General features: G+C 37.1%; 1 protein-coding gene across 1 annotated transcript in view; it reads left to right on the top strand.

The window, feature by feature from the left end:
• Window positions 1-14,386, top strand: part of LOC137654430 (xaa-Pro aminopeptidase 1-like) — a 55,619-nt gene that overhangs the window by 21,148 nt on the left and 20,085 nt on the right. Inside the window, exons 3-7 of the mRNA XM_068388034.1 lie at window positions 1,021-1,189; window positions 1,664-1,887; window positions 2,473-2,581; window positions 3,515-3,711; window positions 6,719-6,860. Of these exons, the coding sequence (XP_068244135.1) occupies window positions 1,021-1,189; window positions 1,664-1,887; window positions 2,473-2,581; window positions 3,515-3,711; window positions 6,719-6,860 (841 nt within the window). The remainder of the gene's footprint in view (window positions 1-1,020; window positions 1,190-1,663; window positions 1,888-2,472; window positions 2,582-3,514; window positions 3,712-6,718; window positions 6,861-14,386) is intronic.

Raw genomic sequence — 14,386 nt, 5'->3', positions numbered from 1 at the left:
GAATTTCTGAGGCACTTTTTCTCTTGTTAGGTTTTAAGGTAACTTTGAGTGGCAGTGGCAAGGGACTGCACAAAGCCCCCTCTCCATCCAAGCTAAGATCAGGGAGGGCCAGTCAGTGGCTGCCAAGGACTGTAGGCTCCCTCAACCTCTCCCCTTTCCTAGGTCACAAAGATGGTGAGTTTTCAGATAGTATAAGGGCTCCAACAGGGAAAAATAGGCCAGGGAGGAAAGGAAACAAGGAAATAATTAAACTACCAGAGAAGCAATAAACATCTAAATATATATTTCAAGAACAGTAACAACATTAAATTAGATCTTTCATATATAAACTGTAACACTTTTTAAAAACAACACCGTGCCCGAGTGTACCCTCAAGCAAGAGAACTCTAGAAAGTATTGAGCATGATTGAGCATGGCTCGAACAAACATCAAACAGATTGCGATACTGTATAGGGATGTTTCCAATAGGCTACGACAGCTATAATTATAGCATACCGGTACTTTGTATAAGTGTAATGATAGATTTTTCTTCCCATGGTATCCACAGTAGCACAGCACAATTTTTATTGCTTTACTTAAGTTTATTGTATCTGATGTGTGCAAATGTTACATAATGTTCTTTCAGTCTTTAGTTTTTGTGGATTCTTGTTAACCCTTTTATCCCCAAAGGACGTACTGGTACGTTTCACAAAACCCATCCCTTTACCCCCATGGACGTACCGGTACGTCCTTGCAAAAAAATGCTATAAAATTTTTTTTTTTTTCATATTTTTGATATTTTTTTTGAGAAAATTCAGGCATTTTCCAAGAGATTGAGATCAACTTGACCTCTCTATGACAAAAATTAAGGCTGTTAGAGCAATTTAAAAAATATTTATTGCAAAATGTGCTGGGAAAAAAATAACCCCCTGGGGGTTAAGGGTTGGAAATTTCCAAAGAGCCTGGGTGTAAAAGGGTTAAATGAAGCTTTTAACATTTGCTTGTCTTCCAATGTAGTCTATATCCAATATTCTTTTCCAGAGTGAATACATTGCAGAATGTGACCAGCGTAGAGCATTTATCTCTGGTTTCACAGGGTCAGCTGGAACTGCAGTTGTCACAGATTCAGCTGCTGCTCTTTGGACTGATGGCCGATATTATTTGCAAGCAAGACAAGAAATGGATGATAACTGGATGCTCATGAAGCAAGGTTTGTTTTTCATGTTTTCAGAAGTTTTTAGTCTTTGTTTTTGTTTAATTGAATTGAATGAAACTTGTGGTACGTTTTATTGATACATACATACATACATACATACATACATACATATACCAAGGCACCTCCCCCAATTCTGGTGGTTAGCCGACATCAACAAAGAAACAAAAACAAAAAGGGGACCTCTACTCTCTACGTTCCTCCCAGCCTAACAAGGGACTCAGCCGAGTTCAGCTGGTACTGCTAGGGTGTCACAGCCCACCCTCCCACATTATCCACCATATTATTGATATATCGTATATTTATAGATACACTTAGTAAAATTTTTCATAATTTGCATGATAAAGTGTATCTTGTGTTCTGCACTATATTACTATGTTCAAAACCTAGTATTAATTTTAGGGGATTTGGTTATCTCTAGAATTTACAATTATTGTACGTTATTTATTTCATTGTGATTTGTTTCCGCAGGAATTCCTAGTACCCTTACCGAAGCTAAGTGGCTCAGTAAAACCTTAAACATTGGCTCAGTTGTTGGAGTCGATCCATATCTTGTGGAAGCAGAATGGTGGCGAGACCTTGCAAGGGAACTTCAATCAGCTGGACATTCAGTGATCCCAGTACCAAGGAATCTAATTGATATTATATGGGAAGACCGTCCAAAACGACCTGCTAAGCCAGTCTTTCCCTTGGAGGTAAGTGAGCTATGATAGGTTGTCTAGTGTACTTTGGTTTAGCTGTACATTATAGCAGGGTTATGAGACTTGCTAGAGGGAAAATCCCCTTTGGCAGTGGGATGTATGAATGGAGGCATAAGTTAACAACACTGCAAGGCTTCAAGTTATTGTAGTACCTTAATGTTCAATTTTGCTTTCTTGTAGGAAGCTACTTGATTATCAGATTGGTTGAATATTAGATACAGTAAATTAAAGTGAAACAAAGTAGAAAAATAATGTAAATTGGATTAATCTGTTTTAGATTTCTAGAAATAACCTGTTTTTTGTTTAAATTATTTTTTCATGGACATATTGCTTATTAGAACTTATGCTGTGCTGTAATACCCTGGTCTATGTTGTTAATTGGTTCTAAGAGACCTGATGTAGGTCAGATTTTTTACCCTATAAAGGGACTTAGATGTTCCCTACATATTTGTTGAACATAAATACTCAAGTAAATTTTTTCTAAAGTGTAGAATTGTAATTCTCATTTGTTTTTATATATTCTATTTCTAATTAATCTTATGCCATTATGTTTTCAAGAAGATGATCTTTTTATTTTAGGTCAAGTACACTGGCAGAAGTGTTACAGAAAAAGTTCAAGAAATTAGATGTAAACTTTTAGAAGAAAACTCTGCTATGATCATTATCACAGCGCTGGATGAAATTGCATGTAAGTGCATTACCGATTAATATAGTTTTATTTCAATGATTCTTACCTGGGAATCACAGCTAACATTCCTAATTGATGGCTTTTCAAACTTAAAAACAAAAACCAACAGTTTTCTCTTTCCTTTAAAGCCCCTAGAAGTATGTGGCAGGCACATAGAGATGGGACATGATCCTGCGTATACCAGTGCCCCGAAGAAAGCGTTTTTCATATTTATGTAACAAATGTGCTGTGATTAAGCTTTCATTAAAATGTAATTTCCCACTGACCTTTTTACATGTAGGGGTCAACAGTGTGTAAAATTTCTTAACATTTGGTGTGCAGAATATTCCATGTAGTCTAAATTGCTCATGGCAGAGATGTTAATTATTGAATAGAAGAACTCTATGAGGTTATTAAGTATGAGAGAAAATAGGAATACAGGTGGGGGAAATACAGGCTGATTTTATCATTTTGATGCTTACCTTAGAGGTAGACGTTTTCCACTCCCCACTTTACGATTGAAAGAGATTTAAAGGAGCTATAGGGGTCTTTTTCAACTTCAATAATGTGAGTCACTAAGTGTGCTTGCTTCGATGCACAAGTAGGTGCAGGATCATCTCCCCCAGTTAGAGGGGATATCAGGCAGTGGTCAGCCACCCAACGGGAGAGAGAGATAACTGTTTATTTTTTTTCTAAGTCAATAAGCTGAGCTTTGAAAATAGTAGCACTATGACTCACAGGAAGTATGTCAGTAATAAGTTTTAGGAATTTTTTTTCATTGATAAAATGGAATTGCTTTCGTGAATAAATTCACTGAATCTTAATTATTTTTTGCAGACAGTGTTTAGGCCCGAAATGTGTTAGCTTATAAATTTTTTTGGGTATAAGATCTTTTGTTTCATGTGCTTCATAATAATATCAGTAAAGTACTTAAAAATTATCCATTGTTTTCAGATTTATTTAACCTGCGAGGATCAGACATCGACTACAACCCAGTCTTTTTTTCGTATGCAGCTGTAACTAATAATGAAGCATATCTTTTTGTTAATTTATCTCAGCTCACGGGGGCTGCAAAGGATTCTCTGAAGGCAGAAGGGGTCAATATAAAAACACTGCCATATGAAGAAATATCATCTTTCATTGAAAATAAGGTAATGTACTCTTGAGTTCTTATTACAACCCCATTCCATAAAAAGGGCCATTGCCCTATACTATGGTAATCACTCTTTGTTCCAACACGGAGTACTTACCTTGAACTACTTTCTTAGGAGTATCTGGGAATCTCCTCCCAACCGACCAGAATTTTGTGTAGTTTCCCCTATCTCCGTTTTCTATCGTGGGTCCCTTTGTGGCGGATGAATACTTCGCCCTGAGGCGACCCGGGTCAGCGAGAGCGCGTGGCCAGGTCTCGGTTTCTGGTCGCGGCGTGATTAACATCTCGCCGCTCTCTCTCACATCCTGTGCGACCCTTTGTGTCCCCACGTGTTTAACATTTACCTTATATCCTTTTATCCACCTCTCTTCCCTGTGTTCTTGTGTTGCTTGGTGCTTTGGTGTACGATTATAGAGCACCCACGTCGTTGCCCCGGGCCTAATGCCGGTAAATCTTGTGGTGCGTTCCTCTCTAAACCGGAGGTTGATCCCCATACCTTGTGTTCGTCATTTTTGTATGACCTAAGGTCATTTGATGAAGTTGAAGATTGCCTAAAATACCCTAAGTTACCCAAGATACCCTGAGTTAGTTTCACCACAAACCCATATCTAATATAGCCCAATTCTTGATCTGTGGAATATCCTAAACTCTTTGGTCTTTCATCTAACAGACAGAATAAAATTGATAATAGTTTTGCCCATACGCTGCCAGGATCCCAAGGTCAAGAGCAGTTGTTTGTCAATGGTTTGCTGTTTCAAATTAGGAAAATTTCCCGAGACACTTTTTGCTGTAGCATTGGGTGTGAAGAGTTACCTTTCATTAGAATTATTGAGTGATTCAATCTCCATTTATCACACATTAATTTTGCTCCTCCTATTTGTTGTGAGATACATGAATATATAATTCTTAATAGAAAGATCTTTATTATTGACATGGCCTTTGTGACTAATTCTTTTTTTATATACAATACATAATATTTATATTTTTTATCGTTAGTTCTGTATATTAGGCTAAGTGTATTAGTTGAGGTAAAGAGAGAGTAGCAGTTTGAGTATTTTGAACTTTATCATCTGCATTTTATAACTAACTTTTATAGTACGAGGCATGGAGGATTAGTGTATTCGAGCCATTAAATATTACTTTAACGCAAAATTTATACCTTTTTCTGTTTATGAGAAGATATACAAACATGTACAAAAGCTACATAAAGAATTGGAAAGTCTCTAATTTCCTAAGCTTTGTAATCAAACACTGCAAAGCTACATACATACATATACCAAGGCACTTCCCCCAATTTTGGGGGTAGCCAACATCAAACAAATGAAACAAAAAAGGGGACCTCTCCTCTCTACGTTCCTCCCAGCCTGACAAAGGACTCAACCAAGTTCGGCTGGTACTGCTAGGGTGCCACAGCCCACCTTCCCCTGTTATCCACCACAGATGAAGCTTCATAACGCTGATTCCCCTACTGCCGCTACCTCCGCAGTCATCCAAGGCACCGGAGGAAGCAGCAGGGCCTACTGGAACTGCGTCACAATCGCGCTCCATTCATTCCTATTTCTAGCACGCTCTCTTGCCCCTCTCACATCTATCCTCCTATCACCCAGAGCTTCCTTCACTCCATCCATCCACCCAAACCTTGGCCTTCCTCTTGTATTTCTCCCATCAAATCACTGCAAAGCTAAAAACTATAAAATTATCATTATCAGCAACGGGGATGAAACACCCTTAAACTTTTATATGCCATTGAAATTAAAATAAATGAAATATGGGAAAATATTTTTACTAAAAATAACATACCTTTATAAGGTAAAATAAAAATGAGATCTCCAATAATAATATTTTCATTTAGCAAGTGAAAAGAAATCTTTATGTAGTTTGTCTTATTTAGCTAATTTGGAAAGGGTAGCGGCAGTCTTGATCATCTTACAAATGTAAACACATAGTTTGTTCAAAGGCGTAGCCTGGCCAAGTAGTACATATGTTAATGAATGTTCTAATTATAATATTTTCATTTACATAAATGTAAGGACGTATCTACAGTAAAAGTAAGTTTGGGATTAAAATGTGTTTTAAAGTGTAGAACAGTTATAAAAAAGGTTAGATTTATAAAGAAAAAAAAATGAAATAAATATACCATAGATTTCTGTATCTACCAAGTGGGTTTTCAGCTACTGCTTGAGGGTCCTGGCACAGAATCTCTGCGATAGCTGAGGGATTACTGTACTGTACAGTGCAGTGGTTCCTCAGCTTATCAGTTGATTTTAATAGCATCTATTGACCAAATGCCCCAATTATAATAACTTGCGGAATAGGTATTTGTTTGAGGCTCGAGGTGAGGGTGGCAGGTTCATCCTTGCCAAGATTCTTGGACATGATGTGTCCTACTATGAAAGTGGCATTTTTAGATTTATCTCAAAAGCTGGTCTTTTGAAAACTATCTAACTTTTACAATGACATTCAACTTTTATGGTTTTAATTGAATATTTTTAATTTTTTTATATATATAAACTAAATGATATCGGCATCAATGATCTTAGATGTGAGGATGCCTGAAAACTTTAAATCAATCAATCAATCAGTCATGATTTCTGAAAAAAATTTTATAAGTTGCGGTTCACATATACCATATTGACTAAGAATTTACCTTTATTTCTACTTTATATTCCATTGTCCATTACCAATATTATAGTATTTTAATTAAAATGTATATGCAGTACTGTCTATAGTTTATATTGTACAGAACCATAAATTGCTGTTTTGCTAAACTATTGCCATTCTTTAAAACTTGGTAGACTAGGCCATCTTCAACTTGCAGTGAAGTCATCATAATGCATCTCTATTGTAAGTCGAGGACTATCTATAATGGTAAAATTTTTGTATCTATTGAAATGCTTTTGCATTATTAATCCTTTACCTAAATTCTTGAATATTTAAAGTAGGGGGAAAAGGCTCTTTAATCCGAAAAATGCTCTCTACCTTTTTATTTTTTTATTTCACAACAGTTGGCAACATTGTCGGGCAAAATATGGGTTTCGAACCATTCTTCGCAAGCCATAACTCAAATGGTGCCAAAGGAAAGAAGAATTGTTAAGCTGTCGCCACTTGCCTTAATGAAGGCAGTCAAGAATGAGACAGAAATCCAAGGTAAGAATTGAAGTTGTGATGTTATAGATATTGATTAAAGTAAGCCCTATGGATGGGAGGTTCAGTATTATCAGGGCACCTTATACAGTCTACTACATGCAGTACTAAATGGTCTTTGAAGCATCCCCTAACTGCTCTTACCTCATAGCCTCTCATTTTACCTCTTGTTCTTGCTTCCTTTCTCTCATCCTGCTGTCCAGCCTCACGAAGTGTTACTTCTTATTGTAACTAGGTTTCTGTTTTATTTTCCTTCAGCTTTTTGCGCTTCATATCATTTCCTTTTCAAACCTAAATTTTGCTGTTCAAACACTTAGATAACCTAGTGGTTTCAATGATGGGTCATAAGACCAAACTCACAATTCAAAATATTAATTAAAGTGAGGATGTTGCATTCAGTATATAAAAGTAAGTATTTACCATGCAATGTTCTGAGCTTACTCTGTGCACACATTTAGCTTTAAAGTTAAAGAAACAAAAATGAAAAACTATTCTTATAATTTTGGTAACTTTAGCTTAGTAATTGTGTGTGAAAAGTTCAATAATCAATTTTGCTAAGGTTTCATAACCTTGGCTATCCTAACTTGCCTGCCAAAGGTGGACAGAGAATTCAATAGGCATTGTCATCAAAAACTTTATTTAAATACTATCGTATTGAAAGCATCACTTCTATTATTGTTGTTTCAAAGGGAAGAACAGACTGGCAATTATCAATTTTTACAGTTTTTAGCTTTTGTAGGATGTTCAAGAAGTCTTAATCCGCTGTAATTTTCACACTACTCTACATACCCTTACCCTTTTGTAATGTTGTAGTAAAACTTCCCACATTTTTCCCTTTATCATGTTTTTGTAAACATTTGGACCACAAAATCTTTCTACATCAAATGAATTTGTATTGTAATAATATGCAATTTGACTTTATACTTAATTTCTTTTAATCAGAGGCTACTTTGGTAGATTTAGTAAGAAAAAAATTTTGCTTGGGAAACAAAATTTATTAGATTATTTTCTATTTCAGTCACATATACTGTAGTAATAGTGCTGTAGTTTTGGGGCAGTTTTAAAGCTAATAATAGTAGTAATTACTCCTGAGAATAGGTATGTCCCTATTTTTAGATTCAGATCATCTTCAAGTGCAATAATATGATTGGTCATTTTGTATTTGATATTATTTCTGTTGATTTGTCTCTTTGATAAAAAGGAAATGCACTCCCATGATGAGTTCCTCAGTTGAAAAGTTCTTAAGCTCAACTTACTTATACTTTGTCAAATTTACAAAGAAGGTTGAGGAATGCTTAAGGACAAAAAGACACATGGCCATATTTCCGACTTCTTACCCCACTAAATCCTTGTAGTAATCCCCTTTGGGAAACAACGACGTATTCAGATTATCTCCTCTAAAGGCCACTGCTTAGATTTTGCTTGGGTTTGCTTTTTCATGTCACATTGTCTTTTATAATAGTTATTTTTTGGGCTCAAGCCATGTCGTCCTGATGGAAGTTCCTAAGGTAGCTTCAAAAGGATATAATATATACTACAGTGATATTCCCAGAGAATTAACCTTCAGGTTCCAGAATTCTAACTCCTGGAGCAAATATCCTTAAAATTTTCTCAAGGATATCGCATAAGAGCAGGGGACGCATTCTTGACACGTCTCATAGCAATGTCTACCCCAAATAGCGTTAACGCTTCGAGGGGGACGTGGCAAAAGAATAGAAGGGGGCCGTAACAAGGTTACCCCCGTTCCCGTACTAATATTGACCACCACCCCAGCGCCATTCCCAGGATGGTGGACATTCCTAATTTTGTAGCGATTTCGCTTAGTGGTGTTCCCTGTTGATCTAACTTTTCGATCGATTTTCAAGGATTTATTATGCATTCTCCGACTTCTTTCGCCTTCGGAAAGTTGAGTATTGGGTCTTTACAATGAATAGTTTTTAGGTCCCTTTTCACAGTGAAATTTGAGTAATTTATTGTGTTTAGAGCTAGCCTTTACCGGAGGCGGTATGAGCGCTGTCGTTCGTTGAGCATGTTATTTAAATAGCAGAACGACTTCCCGGTTTTTAAATAGCTTCATATATCATTAATGAATTATTTTATTATGTTAGCTATTTAGGCAATATATTCTTGTAAAGATATTTACATTGTGCATATTTTTCCTTTCCATATCGATCGTATAGTTAGAGTCTGGGTGAGTGAGGTAACCGAGATCTCGTCTCGCCTAGGTTCCTAACCTAGGCGTGTTATTATACGTTAGACACTCCCCGGTTATCCTTGTGTACGGTGATTTCAATTATGCAGAGATAGGTATCTCTTTTAATTGGATGAACTTTACCCCTCTCAAAAAAGGGAGTTCAAGGGTAATCCCTCTTCCCTCTGAGTGTAGCCTCAGGCTACAACCTTAGCGGGTCGGCCTCGAATTTTTAATTCAGACATGACTTTCCTACGGTTTTTTCTGCCCTTCCTCCGCAACCGCAGATGCAGGTTTATGGGGTTTTGGCCAGAATCTCAGAGTATTTAGTCTGTGGTCGGTAGCTATCTGGCAAGATGAATAGAATTCTTTTGCTACGTTAGGCTACCGACATAGGAGGCTAGACCTCCCTAGGCCACTCACGAAGGGTCTGTACGATATGACCCTTCTTCCTGTGACCTAGCAGACTAGTCCTGTATTAGTGGACCCTAGGCTGAGGAATAGAATTATTCTTATGCTTAGGGGACACTCGCACTGCAACCCCGTTTCCTTTCCTTTCGAGGTGGTGGCGAGGGTGCTACCAACCTCTTATTTGTATTAATCTAACCCTAGGCTAAGGAATAGAATTCTTTAGCTGCCTGGGATAGTTCTAATACAGGAATGGAGTTGTTAGGTGGGGCAGGACAGGCTAAGGCCGGCTCCTGCTGTACCTTTCACAGGACCCTCTTTTCCCTTCCCTTCTATCTCTTTATGTTGGCGATCCCGGCAACCTTACTGTTGCCGGTGGGTTGCCGGGATCGACCAGACTCCCCCTCTTACAGTTGATAGCTGCCGGCCGGCAGTCTTAACATCTGTCGGCCGATAGTAATGACAGCTGTGAGCTGCCGGCCATTTTGGTTGCCGGCCGGCAGTAAAGTCTACTGCCGGCCGGCAATCATGGCTGCTGTCGGCCGGCAATCATGGCTGCTGTCGGCCGGCAGTCATGGTGACTGCTGGCAGGCAACTAGGGCAGCTGCTGGCCATGTTGGCTGTAAGTGGGAAGTCCCTTCTGTTTATTAAGGTTCTTCAGTTCTTTCTTGAACTGCTAGCAACAGTGGCTACTGCCGGGGTGCTGCCCACCGGGCCGGCACAGAATGGTGCCTGCTCAACCGGCAGCACGCCAACTGTACTAGTACTGCCGGCCGGCAGTACTGGCCAGCGGTGCCGGCCGGAAAGGTTTAGACAGATCCTTGCCGGCGACAGTACTGTAGCTGGATGGAAGCTTGAATTTTACATTCTCCCCTTCCATTTGAACCTTCTTTCTGGAGAAGATAGTAATAGTAGACTTTTACATCCCTTTTACTGTGTATATATATATATAAATATATATATATATATATATATATATATATATATATATATATATATATATATATACAGTAGGGTCCCGAATTAAGCGTGTTCGAATTACACGATTCCCCTTTTCCGCGATCGCTATTTTTCAAAAATAAATGTTCTGTATCTGCGAGGCTGTTCAAAGTTCGCCAGTCAAGCACTACAAAATGTATCAAATCTATTGTCTTTTTAAGTATATTGGTAGCCCTAAATACGGTGATTTATAATAAATGTTACAAAACAATATTAACATTACATTTCATTAACATAATTTCATAATGAATAGCCTATTTAAGGATAAAATTCCACATCAACAATGAAATCAACTGTTAACTGTGCGAGTCCAGCTGACAAAATGTAAACAGAAATGTGGTTACGTTCTCGGCAATCTTTATCTTTCTCCAACCTTACGATAATTGTAATGGTAGTGTTAATGATGGTATATTAAAGCATTATTTTTGTTTAGTACAGTATATTTAAAAGCCTTATTTTTCCCTCTGGGCGTTCAAGGTTTTCACGAGTAGACTGGGTTCGTTTATCGGCAGTGAATAGCCTAAACTTCGGTAACGAGTCGTCAATATTTTGTAATATTTTAAACAGTATAAATTTGATTTGCAAACATTGGTTTTGTAGAGTAGACGGTAAAATAAAATCTAGAGAGAGAGAGAGAGAGAGAGATTTGATGGCAGAAATATCTCTCTCTCTCTCTCTCTCTCTCTCTCTCTCTCTCTCCGTAAGAAATAAAACCATAGTTCACATATGGCAACTTGAGTTTAAGAATGAAATTAACATGAATATTGTTAGTTGTGGCGATCAATTCCTCGCTTCAGGGAGTACACGAAACAAAAACACGACATTCAATTACAACAGCTGATTCTCTCTCTCTCTCTCTCTCTCTCTCTCTCTCTCTCTCTCTCTCTCTCTCTCTCTCTCTCTCTCTCTCTCTCTCGTTATACAATACTTACAAATAGATGAAGAAACCAAAATCGGTTTTCTTGAAGTGTCAATTAAATACAAAACGAAAAAATTATACCGTGTATACATCCATTTCAATCATAGCTTAAAATACGGTAACCGATTTCGTCCGCAAACCACTATTTTTTAGGAAACACTATTCTCTTCCAGAAAATTTTTGCTCTTTAAATGTCAATTGCGCTATAATAAAACATGTACTTATGTTGTTAAATTTCGGGTGTGTTTTAAAAATCGAGTATTGCTAACTTATTTTTGTTTTACTTTTGGCTGTGATCACATCAGCTGATGTCTAGCTTCCGCGCGAATACAATAACAAAGAATTGTTTACACCATTTCTTAACTTATTCAAACCATCTATACAGTTAATATTACATAAACACCAATGTGTTATAACCTATCATATTTATTGTTTAGTACTTTAAAACCATCTCTCTCTCTCTCTCTCTCTCTCTCTCTCTCTCTCTCTCTCTCTCTCTCTCTCTCTCTCTCTCTCTCTCTCTCTCTCACATCGAACGTTATAGCGGTAACCTAATTGTTCGGTGACTTTAAAAATAGGCCTAGTACTTTCTTCTTTTACCTTTTTTGCATATGGATCCATAATGGAGGTGGGTACAAGTTGACTTATAACTGAAGTTAGGAAAAGTATTTTGGATATGGAAAGGACAATTATCTTTCGTAACAGTTTAGAATTATCGTAAGTTATCACTCTGTCATTAGCGGCAGTTTGCTATTGTGGATTAAACGCATAAGGAAAAAAAAAATTTCCAGCTTTGCTACGAATTTAGGAATTTATATGGATACGGTAAGTAAAATATTTGTAATAACATAATGTTCACTAAATGTTTGTAATATCATTAGTTATGACTTAGATCATGTGTGTTTAATGCATTCGTTTGTTTATTATGATCGAAGATGGAGCGTAAACAAATGGAAGGTTTCCGTTTCAGGCGGCATCATAAAGAAAAACATTTCATAAATGGCATTCATTTCATTTATTTGAAAGTTCTAATAAAAAATAATTAGAACATTGGTAATAACAAATTCAACATATAATCTATACTTGGTAAAATTGCTGTCAATTCAAAAACACAGATGTATAAATGCGTCTGTTTCTTCGTTGTGATCAGAGATAAACGTAAACAAAACATTGGTTGTCGTTTTCTATTGTGCTTTTTAGCGTGTTTAGGAAACGCATGATATAAAATCGCCTTTATTTTGATAATTCTGGATTTTCAATCATACAACAAGCTAGTCTATAGAATGATGGTTTTGCTATTCACCAGTTGTATTATACAATAGATATGACAAACATTAAAATTTGTCTGTATTTTGGGTTGTGTTATAACGGGAAATATATGGTGTTTACACCTATCCTGGTTGTAATTTTAACCATTTTTCAAGTTATTAGAACTTTAAAGTATATTAAATGTTTTATTTATTTACAAGAACAATTTGATATTATAAAGAAATACAGTATAGTACAAAGAAAGTATTGGAAATGGGTAGTAAACACATTTGAATAGGCAAATTGCTGGTTGCCATGGCCGCAATGGAATTATTTCTGTTAGTTGTGTGTTTCGAAATTCGCGATTTTCCATTTACACGAGGTCATTAATCGACCAAATTCTCGCATAATTCGGGACCCTACTGTATATATATATATATATAGTAATAGGTAGCCTGTTCTCCATGCTATCTCTTTTTCTTTTAGCTAGATGTGCTAGCATTATCTAGCTATGCCGACGACATGCTGGCTGTATTACAGTATATGTTTATACAGGTAGTTAGTATTTCTGCAGTATAGGATATACTGCAAATAGAAAGCTTCTGTATATTTTATGCTAGTAGTGCTTTTCCAATATATTTGAAAATCCTACCCAAATATTTGTGGAACCCAATCTCATATTTAAAGAATTTAATTCTTCAATATTCTGATTAGTAATCAGTCTTCAGATTACCCTGCAATATTAAAATTTTAAGGACTGGAGATTACACTCCTAACCCTTAAAGGGCAGAGCCCTTATCCTTGAGTCTCCATGACTAGGAAACTCTTATGTTTTAAATTTGTAAGGGGGGGTCACAGCAAATAAGTTGGGTGGGATATATACAAATATATGTCTTTCCTTTCCATACTATATAATGTATAATTATACAGTAGCCAGTATATTGCAATATAGTGCATACTGCAAATAGAAAACTACAGTATGATTATACAGTAACTATTTCTAGCATATCTTGGGTATCCTCATGTGAGCTTATGCTGCAGCCGCTCTTACATTGAAGGAGTAGTGTTTCTTCGTTAAGCTGAGTGAGAAATCAGTCTTCCGTACCCCACAGTATTTAGTATGAAAGGGACAGTGAAGTATTCACTTCCCTATCCCTAGGGGTTAGAAAACCCCTTTTTCAGTTGGAATTCCTTCGAAAGGAAATTCCTATCACTTAATACTGAGGGGAGGTACCAGCATTTGCTTGCAAGGGATACACAAGTATGTGTCTCCTACTATCCCTTTATAGCTTGCTATCCTAAGCTATTCTGTTAAGATATTACTTTTGATTTATTGGTTATCAGTGAGATAATCAATCCTATACTCATTTTGTTTTCCTTTCTTTACAGGAGGAACGCCAGATGTCATGTGTTGCAGTCTTCTGCAAAACTAAGAGTAAGTGTTTTTACGGACATAATGCATGCAGGTTTCATGCCCCCTGCAATATTATTTCCGAACACCTGCAGTATTGGAACCCGCAGGCCTGCAAAGTATGTCGGGCCCTATTGTCCGAAGGTTTCAAGAATCCCAAGTTGGTGGAGACTAGGGATGCAGCTCGTTTCAAACTACGCAACTGGGTGAGAGGCTTTCAGAAAATCTCTCCGGGACCTTACCTGCCTAATGACAAGATGCGTAGGTTACTATTTCCAACAGCGAGTAAGGAAATAGTGGTACCCCAGACACGAGGTACATTTCCCGATGGCCAGATAACCTTCAGGAAGGAG

The sequence above is a fragment of the Palaemon carinicauda genome, chromosome 15, assembly GCF_036898095.1.
Source record: "Palaemon carinicauda isolate YSFRI2023 chromosome 15, ASM3689809v2, whole genome shotgun sequence".
Classification (NCBI taxonomy): Eukaryota; Metazoa; Arthropoda; class Malacostraca; order Decapoda; family Palaemonidae; genus Palaemon; species Palaemon carinicauda.
This window is presented reverse-complemented; position numbering and strand designations above follow the sequence as displayed.